At 43.6% G+C, this 15,577-nt stretch overlaps 1 protein-coding gene across 1 annotated transcript in view; it reads right to left on the reverse strand.

Annotated features, from left to right (window-relative positions):
* Positions 1–15,577, reverse strand: part of RGS5 (regulator of G protein signaling 5) — an 81,541-nt gene that overhangs the window by 34,123 nt on the left and 31,841 nt on the right. Inside the window, exon 2 of the mRNA XM_030207344.1 lies at positions 1,887–1,997. Within this exon, the coding sequence (XP_030063204.1) occupies positions 1,887–1,997 (111 nt within the window). The remainder of the gene's footprint in view (positions 1–1,886; positions 1,998–15,577) is intronic.

Below are 15,577 nucleotides of genomic sequence, written 5' to 3' on the forward strand. Positions count from 1 at the left end.
ATTATACAAATGAAACACTTTAATAGGTGAACATTCAAATAACATAGGGGCCCTTTTACTAAGCCGCGTAAGTGTCTACGCGCACCCAATGTGTGCCAAAATGGAGTTACCGGCAGGCTACCACGTGGCTGTTGTGGTCATTTCATTTTTGGCGTGCATCTGATAAGCGCATCTGAAAAATAATTTTTATTTTCGGATGCACATATCAGACGTCCGCCAAGTGGCATTTGATGCGCATAGGTCATTACCGCCCAGTTACCACGTGAGACTTTACCTTTAGATCAATGGCTGGTGGTAAGGTCTCAGACCCAAAATGGATGTGTAGCAATTTTCATTTTGCCGCACGTCCATTTTTGGCAAAAATTTAAAAAGGGCATTTTTTGAGGATGCGCTGAGAAATAATTCTGCATGCGCCCAAAAGACATGTCTACACTACCGTAGGCCATTTTTCAGCACACCTTAGTAATTGGATCCCATAGCAGGGGCGTAGCCAGACTTCGGCAGGAGAGGGGGTCCAGAGCCTGAGGTGAGGGGGCACATTTTAGCCCCCCCCCCGGTGCCACCGACCCCCCTATCACTGCCGACCCCCCCCCCCCGCCGCCATTTTTTTTCTACGACCGTTGCCAATTGTGCATTCCAGATATCAACCTGTTTCACTCTGTGGTCTACTTTTCACCCATATGGGGGTAGGACAAGGCCTTCAGGAAAATCTCAGTAGTCAGATTTCTCACGTTTCAAATTTTCTTCCAAAATTTGTTTGGGCCCATCTGTTTTAGGTAGCACTTTATAAAAAGTTTTATTAGAAAATGATCTGTCCATGATAAGTTTTGTTTGTCCAGGCAGGATTAAGTTACTCAAATTCCTCTGCCTTTGGTTTTATTTATTCATGGGTCAGTATTTTGCAGCAACAGTTAAGTGTTGCTGACTGGTATAGAGATCCTTTAGCTGGAAGCTAACTCTTAGTATGGAAACCTAGCACTGTGCCCACTGTTTGGATTTTTTTCCTCTATGTGCGTCTCTTTGCATTTGTCTTGTCCTAAATTCCACCTGCTGTTTAGACGCCCAGATTCCCAGTCTGACAGGGTTCTCCTGTAGGTCCTCACAGCCAGTCTGTGTAATGGCAATCTTGGATAATATTGTGTGATCTTTACTAGTTTTTCTAGGTCATCAATGAATTTAATAAATCGACTGGGGTCAATATTCAGCATGAGTTAACCAGGTAAAGTGACTCCTACCTGGTTAATTTCCACTAAATGATTCTTGGTCAGATATTTAGCGGCACTTAACCAGGAGTATCCAGATAGTACCAACACTTCGTAGGTGGAGCAAGGGCAGAACCAGAATTTATCTATGTACCGCCAATATTCAGAATTGGTGCCAAATAGTTATTCATACAAGTGAGGTCGAAGAAAAAGATGTGCCCATTTGCCCAGATAGCTATTTGGGGTCTGCCGCTGTATATCAGGGCCTAGAAACACCTGTAGCAGTCAGGGTTTAAAAAATTGCTGCCTACCATAGGATAAATATTGGGCAGCTTGGTGTCAGCGTAGAACCCTGGGGCAGGGGGGCGGGTCAGGGCAGGGGAGACCCTGCCCGGGCCTGGCTCTGTCTATCGGTTGCCCTGCTTCTGACTGGTTTACAGTAACCTAATTCCAACTGCTCAAGAAAGGAAATGAACTACAATGAATATAGGCCAGAAAAGGAGAAGGGAGGAAGAAAATCATACCTTGCAGACCCAGTCCAGCAAGGAGACATGTCTGGTTTATGTTGTGGTATTATTATGTGTAGTTTTCACTGAGGGAATGTTTGTTGTTGGATCAGCATAATTCAAGTTTTCGCAAAGTAAAGAAATATAGTTCAGCAGAATATAAAGGTTCATGACTTACTTCTGGACCTTGATTGGCTTTTCGGGTTTTTCCGGATATGGGATGATCAAGTCGATGGCATTCTCGGGCTTCTGGAGAAGGGTGCCTAGCTTGATCTTAATCTCCTTGGCACTGCGGGGGGTGGGGGGTGGGGGGAGGAGAAAAAATAACATAAGAGCACAGCATGAGAATGAATCTGGGAGCATGTAATGGAACAACACAGCTCACGTATGATGTATCTTGGTATACAAATAAGTGCTGTAGGGCACAGGAGTGCATCACCCTTCTTTCTCAGGCTGACACTGTGAAAGCAAACTTACATTGTCCGCATTACTGCAAAGGTCAGCAAAAACAACACATGTTGTTTTGGAAATACAAAATTCTACATACTGTGGCAGTCCTTACCCTAACCTTTCCCCAGGAAAGCCTCTACACATTTTTACCTGCAGAAAATGCTGGTAATATTCACATTGCCCAGGGGTGGGAATTGCTGCTGTGGTTAGTAATTTCAGGGTAGATATTCAGCTGCTGGTGCTCAGAACTTTGCTGACTGCCACTGGAATTATCCCTGAAAATCCAATGCTAGGTCATATCCGTTCTCCAGCACTGAATTTACTACTGCTTATCATTTCTATAGCGCTACTAGACGTATGCAGCACTGTACACTTGAACATGAAGAGACAGTCCCTGCTCGACAGAGCTTAAAATCTAATTAGATGGACAAACAAGAGATAAGGGAATATTAAAGAGAGGATGATATAATAAGGGTTCTGAACAAGTGAATAAGGGTTAGGAGTTAAAAGCAGCATCAAAAGGTGAGTATATTCAGGCAGTGAAAACATAGCTGGTTAAGTATGGAGCACCTAAGTGAACTCTTAATCCCAAAATAGGCACAAATAATTTTCCACAAATATCAAAACAAATACTGAAACTCAAACAGTGGAAGGAAGTCCATTGCAAGTAAGTTTTAACAGCACTAAAAAATGTTCACAGGCAACATAGAGCGGGAGGAAAAGACCTCAGAAATTGCAGAGTTTTTCTCACCACGAACTGAAACGTGGACAATAAATAACTGTTTTTAGCGATGACTCAATCATTGGTCTGAAAAACCTCCATTTTCACCAGCCACCATGACTTTAATCATGCTGGTTAACTTGGAAACCTCTTAACTGCATTTTTTAAATTTAATTTTTCTTATTTTTATATTTTCATTTAATTCTTACAATCTTTCAACAACCTTTTCAGGCCCACAAATAATTTATGATCTTTATGATTGCAAAAACTTCAATTGAAAGCAGCAAATACATTTCAGTGACACTTAGCTGCCTTGTGTATAACGTGCTGGATCCCAATAGGCACCTGTTTCACTTACAGGCTTATTTTCGAAAGTGATCGCCGGCCATCTTCCGACATAAATCGGGAGATGGCCAGCGATTTTGCAAAAGCAGCGGAATCGGTATAATCAAAAGCCGCGTTTTTGACACCATTGCCGCGCCGGCGAAAGTGTAAGGGGGCGTGTTGGCGGCGAAGCGAAGGCGGGAAATGGGTGGGCATGGGCATGGCTACCAGATGGCCGGCTTTCGCGGATAATGGAAAAAATAAAAGCGGTGTTAAGCAGTATTTCGCCGGGTTTACTTGGTCCTTTAATTTTCACAACCAAGCCTCAAAAAGGTGCCCCAATTGACTAGATGACCACCGGAGGGAATGGGGAATGACCTCCCCTACTCCCCCAGTGGTCACCAACCCCCTCCCACACTAAAAAAATAAAAATAAAACACTTTTTTGCCAGCCTCTATGCCAGCCTCAAATGTCATACCCAGCTCCCTGACAGAAGTATGCAGGTCCCTGGAACAGTTTTTGTTGGTTGCAGTGGACTTCAGGCAGGTGGACCCAGGCCCATCCCCCCTACCTGTTACACTTGTGGTGGTAAGTGTTGAGCCCTCCAAACCCCCTCAAAACCCACTGTACCCACATGTAGGTGCCCCCCTTCGCCCATAAGGGCTATGGTAATGGTGTAGAGTTGTGGGGAGTGGGTTTTGGGGGGATTTGGGGGACTCAGCACCCAAGGTAAGGGAGCTATGGACCTGGGAGCTATTTGTATATATTTTTTTAATTTTTAGAATTGCCCCCTAGGGTGCCTGGTTGGTGTCCTGGCATGTCAGGGGAACCAGTGCACTACAAATGCTGGCTCCTCCCATGACCAAATGCCTTGGATTTCGCTGGGTTTGAGATGGCCGCCATTTTTTCCATTATCACTGAAAAACAAAACCGGCGATCTCAAATCCGGCGAACTCTGGCATTTGGGCGGGCTAAACCGTATTATCGAAAAAAAGATGGCCGGCCATCTTTTTCGAAAATACGGTTCTGGCCAGCTGTTGCGCTGCCACCACAATAGATTGCCGGCGACCTATTTCGCTGACGACGTTCGATTATGCCCCCTCCTAGTCTTCTTCAGGGGATTCTGTCCAGCTGTTACTGTTAATGCTTAGCGTTCGCTCAAGCTGCCTCCTGAAGTCATTCTTCCTACTGTATTGCCTGTGAACACTTTTTAGTGCTGTTATAACTTATTTGTGGTGGACTTCCTTCTATTTAAAGTGAACCACATAAAGATAGGACTGTGCTTTATGCCAACCTACAGTGGCCTAAAGGTTAGTGCAGTGGCCTGAAAACTAGGGAACTGGCTTCAATTCCCACTGCAGCTCCTTGTGATTCTGAGCAAGTCACTTAACCTTCCATGGCTCCAGGTACAAAATAAGTACCTGTATATAACATGTAAACTGATTGTAACCACAGAAAGGTGATATATCAAATCCCATCCCCTCACTATGCAGCTGAGTGCTGAATATCAACACTTAACTGGCTAAGGCCCTGTTTATTTATTTATTTATTTGTTGCATTTGTATCCCACATTTCCCCACCTATTTGCAGGCTCAATGTGGCTTACATAATGCCGTAATGGCGATTGCCATTTCCGGATTGAGAAATACAAAATGGTTCTTAAGTGACAGAGTAGATTAAGCAATCAAGTGTAGCGAGTTCATTTCTGGCATGAGAAATAGAGTGGTATAACGATAAAGTTCATTAGTGCCAAAAAACAGTTAAGCAATCCAGTGTCGAGAGTTCGGTTTTGTCCCGTTCTGGTATGGGTTTTGTTGTCTGGTATTTAGGATGGATCATTGTGGTATGCCTTTTCGAACAAAGGCACACTATCATTTTTAGTGCATGCCAACCATGTAGATGCCCATAAGAATATTTTGGGCATCTATATGGTTAGCACGCACTAATGTTTTAGCATGTGCTAAAAAGGCTATTTGCCTGTAACAGGGCCGTAAGTAATGACTCTGCCTTAGTAAAACCCACAAAATAGCTGGTTTCTGCTTTGGAGCTAACCAGACATTTTCAGCCGCACTGTCAGTTTAAATACCAGTTTAGTCCTGGATCAGTGATTTAAATGGCCAGAAGCCATTTTTGTCCATTTAAATTGATTTGAATATCTACCCCTTGAGTATTAGGAATGTAGATAGAAGGGTGGCTGGTGATCCTGAGGACTGCTTGGTTACATGCCTGCCTGGTGCAGACATAATGGATCTCATGCATCTCTTAGATGGGGTGTTGGGTACATTTATCTCTTATTTCATTTATTAGATTTACATTCCACCTAGCAATTCATTGTCAAGGTACAAAACCATCATTCACTTAGAAAAAATGCAAGAGGGAAGTTTTGGAGGCCAAATTTAGGCTTTTAGGCAGAAAATTGAAATCCGGATTCTCCATATTAGAATTCTCAAAATGCTGCCTATTCTGTGTGCAGGACCCCAGATCTGGAAAACCACAGACAACACGATAGAGGCTATTTTCAAAAGCAAAATGACTGAAGATCTTGATAGACATGCCCTAAAGGATCATAGCTAACATGGGGCCAAGGGAAGTCTACGTAAGAGTGAGCCATTTTGTTCCTTGAGAAAGCATTTGATAACGTCTCTTGTTAGAGAATCCTGAAGAAATTAAGATGCCATAGAATAATATGTGGAAAGTCTTACTGTAAGAATGAAAACAGAGCACGCAGGGTGAAATGACAGCTCCATTGAGCTTTAAGATAAGTGCTATTGGTTTTTTAAAAATGTTCCATACTTTTTTTAAGGATGTTAAAAAAATAATTAAATTTTTAAACAATTTAAACATTGAGAGTTATAATAAAGAAAATGTATGAAGGTTTTTGACCGTGGAATCCTTAAAGAGTGGTCGATTTTGATAAGCTTGGGATATCTGAGGTCTTTTCCTCCTTTCCAAAGAAAATATTTTGATGAAGAGAGATTGTTTGTTGATGTTTATGTACTTTGCATTCTAAATAGTTCTGTTTCTTGAGAAAGCATTTCGTAAAGTTTCTCATTAGAGAATTCTGAAGAAATTAAGATGTCGTAGGATAAGATGTAAAGTTTTATTGTAACTGGAACTGTTATTAAGATATGTTAAAAGTTGGGCTTTTACTGCACCTTAATTTCCCGTGGGAGTGACCAACCGACTTGCAGTATCTCTTGCAGTATATGAATAGCACAGCTTATAATCAAACTCACAAGCTGCGCTGTTTATACTGCCTGGGACCATCATGCTGGGCATTAGTTAGACACATCAGAAAAAAAATCAGGACTGGAGAATTGGCCTTCCATTACAACCCAATATGAGGCTTCTAGGTATAAATGAAAGGACACAATGTTCATTGAAGTATCAAAAGACTTGACACGGAGACGTGTTTTGGCATATAAATGCCTGCAATAGAAGTCATGCAATCTGTTTAACAGTTATGCCTGCATCCTCAGGGTTCAGACGTCGTGCAGAGCTCCACTGATTACGTGCATAATTTTAAACAGATAACCCACTTGGACAAAAGCATCAGAGGAGTATGGCATGAACACAATGACCCCTCTTAGTGGCAAATTACTTAGGAGGAGGCTGTGCCAATCAGACACATAGCAGGGCTGCAGAATCTCCTGCTTATGCTATTCCCAAAATGGTGGCAGCGACCTCCCAGGGCACTCTTACGAAGCTGCCATTTAAAACACAGAGCCACTGGCGGCAGGAGCAACATGGGAAACAGGAAATTGGGCCGCCTGTAATAGAAAGAAGGAGCTGAACTGGCAGGACAGCAGCCCATGGGAGTCACTGCCACCATCTTCCTTTGAAAAACAAGAAAAGGTAATTTCAGGGAAGGGGGTTGGAGAAGGAAGGGGGGGGGGGGTGGCGGTGGAGGAGCCGGTGCGGCAGATTGTCTTGGGTCGCCCCTGACTATTGAGTAAATTCATTGTGTGCTCCCCAGTTCTTGTACTTTTGGAAAGAGTAAACAAGCAATTCACGGTTACCGATTCCACTGTACAAATGATTTTATAGACCTCTCTCATATCTCCCCTCAGCCATCTCTTCTCTAAGATGAAGATCCCTACACTCCTTTCCTTCTATAAAAGTCATTGCATCCCGTTTATTATTTTCGCCACCCTTCTCTGTACCTTTTCTAATCCTGCTGCATCTTTTTTGAGATGCTGTGACCAGAATTGCACACAATATTTGAGGTGTGGTCTCACCTCAAATATAATGCAAAGACATTATAACATTCTCTGTTTTATTCTTTATTCTTTTCCTAATAATTCCTAACTTTAGGCCTACTTTGTAGAATATGCCTAAAATTCCTCATGGTTTATAGAGTACGCTGAGCGCCTGTCTGCATGACAATTTAGTTGCGGGCGGTTATGCCACGTAAAACTCGGTATAAATGGCAACGCCTAAATTAGGCACAGACTGGGTGTATTCTATAACAACGTGCATGGATTTTAGAAATGCCCATGACCCACCCATTCCACGCCCATGGCCATGCTCCCTTTTCAACTATGTGACTTAAAATTTACGCACATCATGTTACAGAATATGCTTAGACAGTTTTGTGTGTAAATTTTAATTAATGCCAATTATTGTCAGTAATTGCTTGTTAATTGGAAATTCTCTGCACTGATTGGCTTTTTAACTAATTAAGCTGCGTGCGCAAATCCATTTTGGGCATCTCAGTGTTTAGCGCCAGCTGATTTTTTAGCAGAAGGTAAAAATGCTAGCGTATCTTAGTAAAGGACCCCCTAAATCTAATTCGTGCCAATAATTGCTAGTTAAAAAGCCAATTATTGGCACTACTTAGCTCATTATTCAATTGAATTTCACAAGCAAATTGGGCACATGTCCAAATTTGTGCACACAATTTTTGGCAACTTTAATAGAATGAGGAGGAAAATGCTAAGAAGCCCATTTTATAGTTATAGGTTTCTTAGGAGCCCTTTTACAGATCGGCGGTAAGCCCAACACGGGCTTACCGCGTGCTCTTCTGGGACTACCACCAGCCCAACACGGTCGCCAGCGGTAGTCCCACCCCCAAGCGTACACCATTTCTGGGGGGGGGGGGGAAAGAAACCCCCCCAGAAATGGCTTGCACGGCGGTAACCTGGTGGTAATCGAGCAGCATTACTGCCGGGTTAGCGCTGGAGCCCTTATCACCACCTCAATAGGTTGCGGTAACGGCTCCCTTGCTGCATGGCCATGTGTGTCTGGGGGCCCTTTACCCGCTGTGGTAAAAAAGGCCCTGGCGTGCAGGAAAAACAGCCCCCGCCTCTAGCGCAGGCTCCTTTTTCCCGCAGCTTGGTAAAAGGACCCCTTAGCTTTTAACACTTGCTTATGGAATTAGCACACACTAAGCTTTAGTAAAATGGCCCTATAGACTTGCTTTTTATTAAACCCAGGCTTACTCAGTCTCATGAAATCGTATCTATCTAGTCAGTAAATGTATTATTTTAGAATTGTGTACAGTTGTGGTCATCCCATCTGAAAAACAATATAGATGGTGCAGCGCAATGATAAATAGGTGATCTTAATCAAGAAAGCTTAAACAAGTTAGGGCTTTTCAGTTTAAAGAAGAGATGACTGAGAGGTGATATGCTAGGGGTTTATAAAATCAGGAGGGAGTTGGAACAGGTCACAGTTATTTACTAGGGATGAGAGGCCAAAAAATTCATTTTCTATGGTTTTGTGTGTCATTTTCAAGCATTTTGTTTTGTTACATTTTCTTTTTGTAATTTTATTTGGGCACAACTGGACAAAAACAATATGGCAGCAACAGGAAACAAGCCTACAGGTGTGTCAGAAATGCTCAAGCCTGCCCTGAACAAGTTATTATTGGACCACTCAGGAAACAGACTACCAGCATCATAAGACACAACAAAGCATTGCTCAAGAAGCAATGTAGCTCCTACTGGAAGGTGACTGCGTTCCCATGTGAAAGTTGTAGGTTCAAGGCTCGTTTATGCATAATAGTGAAAAACAAATGCTGAAATGTAAGGACACTCTAGAAAGAAACCTACCATTTTAAGTTATTTTTATTTTTTCTGTCTTTTGGTTTAGGCTCAAATTTATCTGAGTTCTATCAGCTTTTTTATTTAGGTAACCAAGTTAATATTTCAGTGCCTTTACTTTGGCTGACTCTTTCTGGCACAAAGCAATGGTCCCCCTTCTGAGATAGGGACATAGTTTATAATCCTAAATGTAAAATAAGAAAGACACAGGACCAGGGGGCAACGAGTGACAATTAGGGTTTTTTAAACTAAAGCTTAACTTGAGTTATCTGCAGCATGGCCCATTTTATTCCCCTTTGGCGAGCTACCCTGAGAGGAGGAATGTTCTCTCCCATCAAGGTTTATGGTTTCCTGAGTCTTAGCACGCAGATGTTGCCTAGTGTAAAGGTTTCCTGTCTCAGTTCAAGAGAATCTTTACCATGTTTTCTCTCTCTAATGACTTACATCATGAAAACGTGTAAGTGGCTAATTCTGAAGGAGGGGGACAAAAGTGCATTTCCGAACACTAAGTTATTAAGAACATGCCAGCTGGCAGATACAAATCCTGATGTTTTCTTTTAAATGTCTTTGAAATACTCAAACACAATGTCAGGAACTTTTATAATTACGTTTCCTTGTTTTCATCACGGCTTCACAAAATAACTTTTTTCTCTTTATTTTCCTCATACAGTATCTAGTAAACTGATTAAAGGATTTAAGGAACACAATGAATATGACTCTTGATGACGATACACTGATTTTATTGATGTAACTCCTATCTGAGACAAAGTCCATAACAGGAGGAAGTTTTATAAAGTATTTTTTTACACATAAAAGAACTCATATAATCAGCCCCCATGTACAAGTACACTCTATGGTAAGTAGGGATATACTTGTACATGACCTGACTGTAGATGTGTTTGAGGGAAGAGTTTGGGCATAGCATGGGTAGAGTATGCATATAGGGGTCCTTTTACTAAGCTGTGGGAAAAAGGACCCTGTGGTAGTGGCAGGGGCCATTTTTCCTGAGCATCAGGGCCCTTTTTGCCACAGCAGGTAAAAAGCCACCCAAAAAATGACCATGTGGTGAGATAACTCTTACTGCATGACCATGAGGCGAGGAGCACTTACCACAACCCATTGAGGTGGCAGTAAGGGCTCCTGTGGTAACCCGGCAGTAACCGGGCAGTGCACAGCGATGCCCGATTACCACTGGGTTAGCGCCGCGCTAGAAATGTTTTTAATGGCATGCCGGAAATGGTGCATGCTCGAGCTGTAACTACCGCCAGTAGCTGGGGCCAGCGGTAGTTCCAATTTAGCATGTGGTAAGCCTGCTTTGGGCTTACCAATGCTTTATAAAAGGGTCCCATAGGTTATAAAACACACATTTACACGAGGACATTAGCAGTGTACATTTACTCCTGCTCCCTGCTGGTATAAATGTACCCTGCCAAATTTTACCTATGAGTTTGGCTGATTTTAGGCCTATGTGCCTTTATAAAATAGGCTTACAATAGATGATTACTGTTCACTAGACACCTGTTCTAAATGTATCCCCTCCCCCTCCACAAAAGGGCCCTCAATGATCAATCAGGTGGTGTAGTGAATCAGAGGATGAATGACTCTCTATAGGGCTGGCCAAGCCCCTCTGTAAAATGGCAACAACCCCTCTTGTAAAAGCAGATATTTTACTCTAAGAATTCTTTAGCCATATTCCAAATCATCATAGCTGGCTGTAGTCAGGTGATTGTGGTTTCAAAGGAGTACTTATGTTGAGGAATAATGGTGAATTATCTTCTGTTAATATTCCAAAACATTAAAAGCAACCTCAAAATATTACATCCTCAGAATACATTTCTGGGTGATCTGAAAATATGCAGCCTTCGAACTATCAGGAGAGTTTGGGGTAATTACAGGAGAACTGGTTCAGTCTGTTCCTCCATGAGTGGAGGAGTTCTTAACATAAGCAGATAAAAGCATAAGCATTGCCATACTGGGACACGCCAAAGGTCCATCAAACCCGGGGGCCCTTTTACTAAGCTGTGCAAAAAGGTCGCCTACGCTATGACTAGTGCGTGGGTTTCCCTATGTGCTGAGGCCATGTTTAGAGCAGTTGTAAAATGGCTGATTTTTAGTTTTCTCAATTGTCATGTGCTAATTTCCCAATTAGTGTGCCATTAGCATGTGAGCCCTTACCAACATCTATTTAGTAGGTTGAAAGGGCTCACATGCTAACTATGCACTAAACGGTAGGCACGTGGCAATGTAGCCACACTAGTGCTGGGCATGCCTACTCTCTGCCCCCAAACATGCCCCAGCGCTAAAAAAGAAAAAGTATTTTTTAGCGTGTGAGAAGCATGTAAAGATGCCAACACTACCGCTGGATGCTCATAATAGTGCATTTTCCCCACATGGTAAGAACAGGTTAGTGCTTACCTCCGCTTAGTAAAAGGACCCCCTCATATCCTGTTTCCACAGTAGCCAATCAAAGTCACAAGTACCAGGCAAGATCCCAAAAGAGTAAAACAGATTTTACTACTACTACTACTACTATTTAGCATTTCTATAGCGCTACAAGGCATACGCAGCGCTGCACAAACATAGAAGAAAGACAGTCCCTGCTCAAGGAGCTTACAATCTAATAGACAAAAAATAAATAAAGTAAGCAAATCAAATCAATTAATGTGAACGGGAAGGAAGAGAGGGAGGGTAGGTGGAGGCGAGTGGTTACAAGTGGTTACGAGTCAAAAGCAATGTTAAAGAGGTGGGCTTTCAGTCTAGATTTAAAGGTGGCCAAGGATGGGGCAAGACGTAGGGGCTCAGGAAGTTTATTCCAGGCGTAGGGTGCAGCGAGACAGAAGGCGCGAAGTCTGGAGTTGGCAGTAGTGGAGAAGGGAACAGATAAGAAGGATTTATCCATGGAGTGGAGTGCACGGGAAGGGGTGTAGGGAAGGATGAGTGTGGAGAGATACTGGGGAGCAGCAGAGTGAATACATTTATAGGTTAGTAGAAGAAGTTTGAACAGGATGCGAAAACGGATAGGGAGCCAGTGAAGGGTCTTGAGGAGAGGGGTAGTATGAGTAAAGTGACCCTGGCGGAAGATGAGACGGGCAGCAGAGTTTTGAACCGACTGGAGAGGGGAGAGGTGACTAAGTGGGAGGCCAGCAAGAAGCAGATTGCAGTAGTCTAAACGAGAGGTGACAAGGGTGTGGATGAGGGTTTTGGTAGAGTGCTCGGAAAGAAAGGGGCGGATTTTACGAATGTTGTAAAGAAAGAAACGACAGGTCTTGGTGGTCTGCTGGATATGAGCAGAGAAGGAGAGAGAAGAGTCAAAGATGACCCCAAGGTTTCAAGCTGAGGAGACAGGGAGAATGAGAGAGCCATCAACAGAAATAGAAAACGGGGGGAGCGGGGAGGTGGGTTTGGGGGGGAAAATGAGAAGCTCGGTTTTGGTCATATTTAATTTCAGGTGGCGTTGAGACATCCAGGCAGCAATGTCAGACAAGCACGCTGAAACTTTGGTTTGGATGCAAGGTGAGATATCAGGGGTAGAAAGGTAGATTTGGGAGTCATCAGCATAGAGATGGTAGGAAAAGCCATGGGATGAGATTAATGAACCAAGGGAAGAAGTGTAGATAGAAAAGAGGAGGGGACCAAGAACAGAACCCTGAGGTACGCCGACAGGCAGAGGGATAGAAGTAGAAGAGGATCCACCAGAGTGAACACTAAAGGTGCGGAGGGAGAGGTAGGAAGAGAACCAGGAAAGGACAGAGCCCTGGAATCCAAGTGAGGACAGGGTATCGAGAAGTATGCTGTGATTGACAATGTCAAAAGCAGCAGAAAGATCAAGAAGAATGAGGATGGAATATTGACCTCTGGATTTAGCCAGTAATAGGTCATTGGAGACTTTAGTAAGCGCAGTTTCGGTTGAGTGGAGAGGGCGAAAACCAGATTGTAATGGGTCAAGAATAGCATGTGAGGAGAGAAAATCAAGGCAGCGGCGGTGAACAGCACGCTCAAGTAATTTGGAGAGAAAAGGAAGGAGGGAGATGGGTCGGTAATTAGAGGGACAAGTAGGGTCAAGTGAAGGCTTCTTAAGGAGAGGTGTGACCACAGCATGTTTAAAGGCAGCAGGGACAGTCGCAGTGGAAAGTGAGAGGTTGAGAATGTGACAGATAAAAGGAATAAGAGCAGGAGAGATGGCATTAAGAAGGTGGGTGGGAATGGGATCAGAGGAACAGGTGGTACATTTTGAGGAAGAAAGGAGAAGTGTAGTTTCCTCAATAGTAACTTCAGGAAAGGAGGAAAGGGAATGAGGGGAAGGAGAGAGAGGGGAATGGACTAGTGGAGGGAGAGCTGGTGAGGTAGAGAAAGCAAGGTTTATCTTTTGAACCTTGTTGTGAAAGAATTCAGCAAGGGTCTGAGGAGATAATGAAGGGGGAGTTGGGGGAGGGGGCACCTTGAGGAGAGAGTTCAATGTGGTGAAGAGAAGTCGAGGATTAGAGCCAAGAGAGTTGGTCAGTTGGATATAATAATCCTGTTTGGCACGTAAAAGAGCAGATTGGAAGGAGGTCAGCATGAACTTAAAGTGTAAGAAATCAGCAAGGGCCCGAGATTTCCGCCAGAGGCGTTCGGCGGAGCGGGTACAGGAACGTAGGTAGCGGATATTAGAAGTCAGCCAAGGTTGGGGTTTTGTACGCAGTAGATTTTCCCAAGTCCATCTTAATAATGGCTTATGGACTTTTCGTGTAGGAACTTGTCCAAACCTTTTTTAAATCCTGCTAAGCTAACTGCTTTTAACACATTCTCTGGCAGTGAATTCCAGAGTTTAATTACACATTGAGTGAAGAAATATTTTCTCTGATTTGTTTTACATTTACTATTAGTAGCTTCATTGCGTGCTCTCTTCTTGTTCCTTTAATCTCCTGATAATCCCAGCCCTTAGAATTTGGCTGCAATTCATCCAGTTCCCAGCAATAAATTATTACTCACATTGCTTTAGCCAAACTCCATGAGGACCTCCTGGGAAAAGGAGATATCAATAGATACACTGCCTAATTCTCCTAGGAGTTTGAATGGATCTAATCTAGAAGTGCAGAGCTGGTGTTAAGCATACAGGGACCTAGGGCAGAAACTTGGGAAGGAGCCCTAAAACTTGCCTATAGGCTATGACTCCTTTAGCATGAGGCAGGCTTGTAAGCCAAGGGCAATTACTCTGTTTGTCACCCCCCCCCACTGGCCCTGTAGAAGTAGGATAGAAAGATAAGACTCTTCCATATTGGACAGGAGCTATCCTGATGTGGTGGTCATTGTCCCAATACCTCCTGCAGATTTTGTACAGATCTCCAAAGAAGAGACCTCTAATGGACTGACAACAGTTACATCAGGTACCTGAACATAGTAACATAGTAGATGACCTGCAAGGTCCATCCAGTCTGCCCAACAAGATAACTCATATTTGCTGCTTTTTGTGTATACCCTACTTTGATTTGTACCTGTGCTCTTCAGGGCACAGACCGTATAAGCCTGCCCAGCACTATCCCCGCCTCCCAACCACCTGCCCCTCCTCCCAACCACCGGCTCTGGCACAGACCGTATAAGTCTGCCCAGCACTATCCTCACCTCCCAACCATCAGCCCTGCCTCCCAACCACCGGCTCTGGTACAGACTGTACAAATCTGTCCAGCACTATCCCCGCCTCCCAACCACCAGTCCCGCTGTCCACCACCGGCTCTGGCACAGACCGTAAAGTCTGTCCAGCACTATCCCTGCCTCCCAACCACCAGCCCCGCCTCCCGATCCTGACTAAGCTCCTGAGGATCCATTCCTTCGGCACAGGATTCCTTTATGCTTATCCCACGCATGTTTGAATTCCATTACCGTTTTCATTTCCACCACCTCCCGCGGGAGGGCATTCCAAGCATCCACTACTCTATCCGTGAAAAAATACTTCCTGACATTTTTCTTGAGTCTGCCCCCCTTCAATCTCATTTCATGTCCTCTCGTTCTACCACCTTCCCATCTCCAGAAAAGGTTCGTTTGCGGATTAATACCTTTCAAATATTTGAACGTCTGTATCATATCACCCCTGTTTCTCCTTTCCTCCAGAGTATACATGTTTAGTTCAGCAAGTCTCTCCTCATACATCTTGTAATGCAAATCCCATACCATTCTCGTAGCTTTTCTTTGCACCGCTTCAATTCTTTTTACATCCTTAACAAGATACGGCCTCCAAAACTGAACACAATACTCCAGCTGAATACTGAATACTGAAGCTGATTGGGAAGGGCAAACAGGGTCACCGATACTTTAATGAAGCATCTAATTATACTGTATAGGGCCTGTAATCTA

Source organism: Microcaecilia unicolor, chromosome 6, assembly GCF_901765095.1.
Source record: "Microcaecilia unicolor chromosome 6, aMicUni1.1, whole genome shotgun sequence".
In the NCBI taxonomy this organism is placed as follows: domain Eukaryota; kingdom Metazoa; phylum Chordata; class Amphibia; order Gymnophiona; family Siphonopidae; genus Microcaecilia; species Microcaecilia unicolor.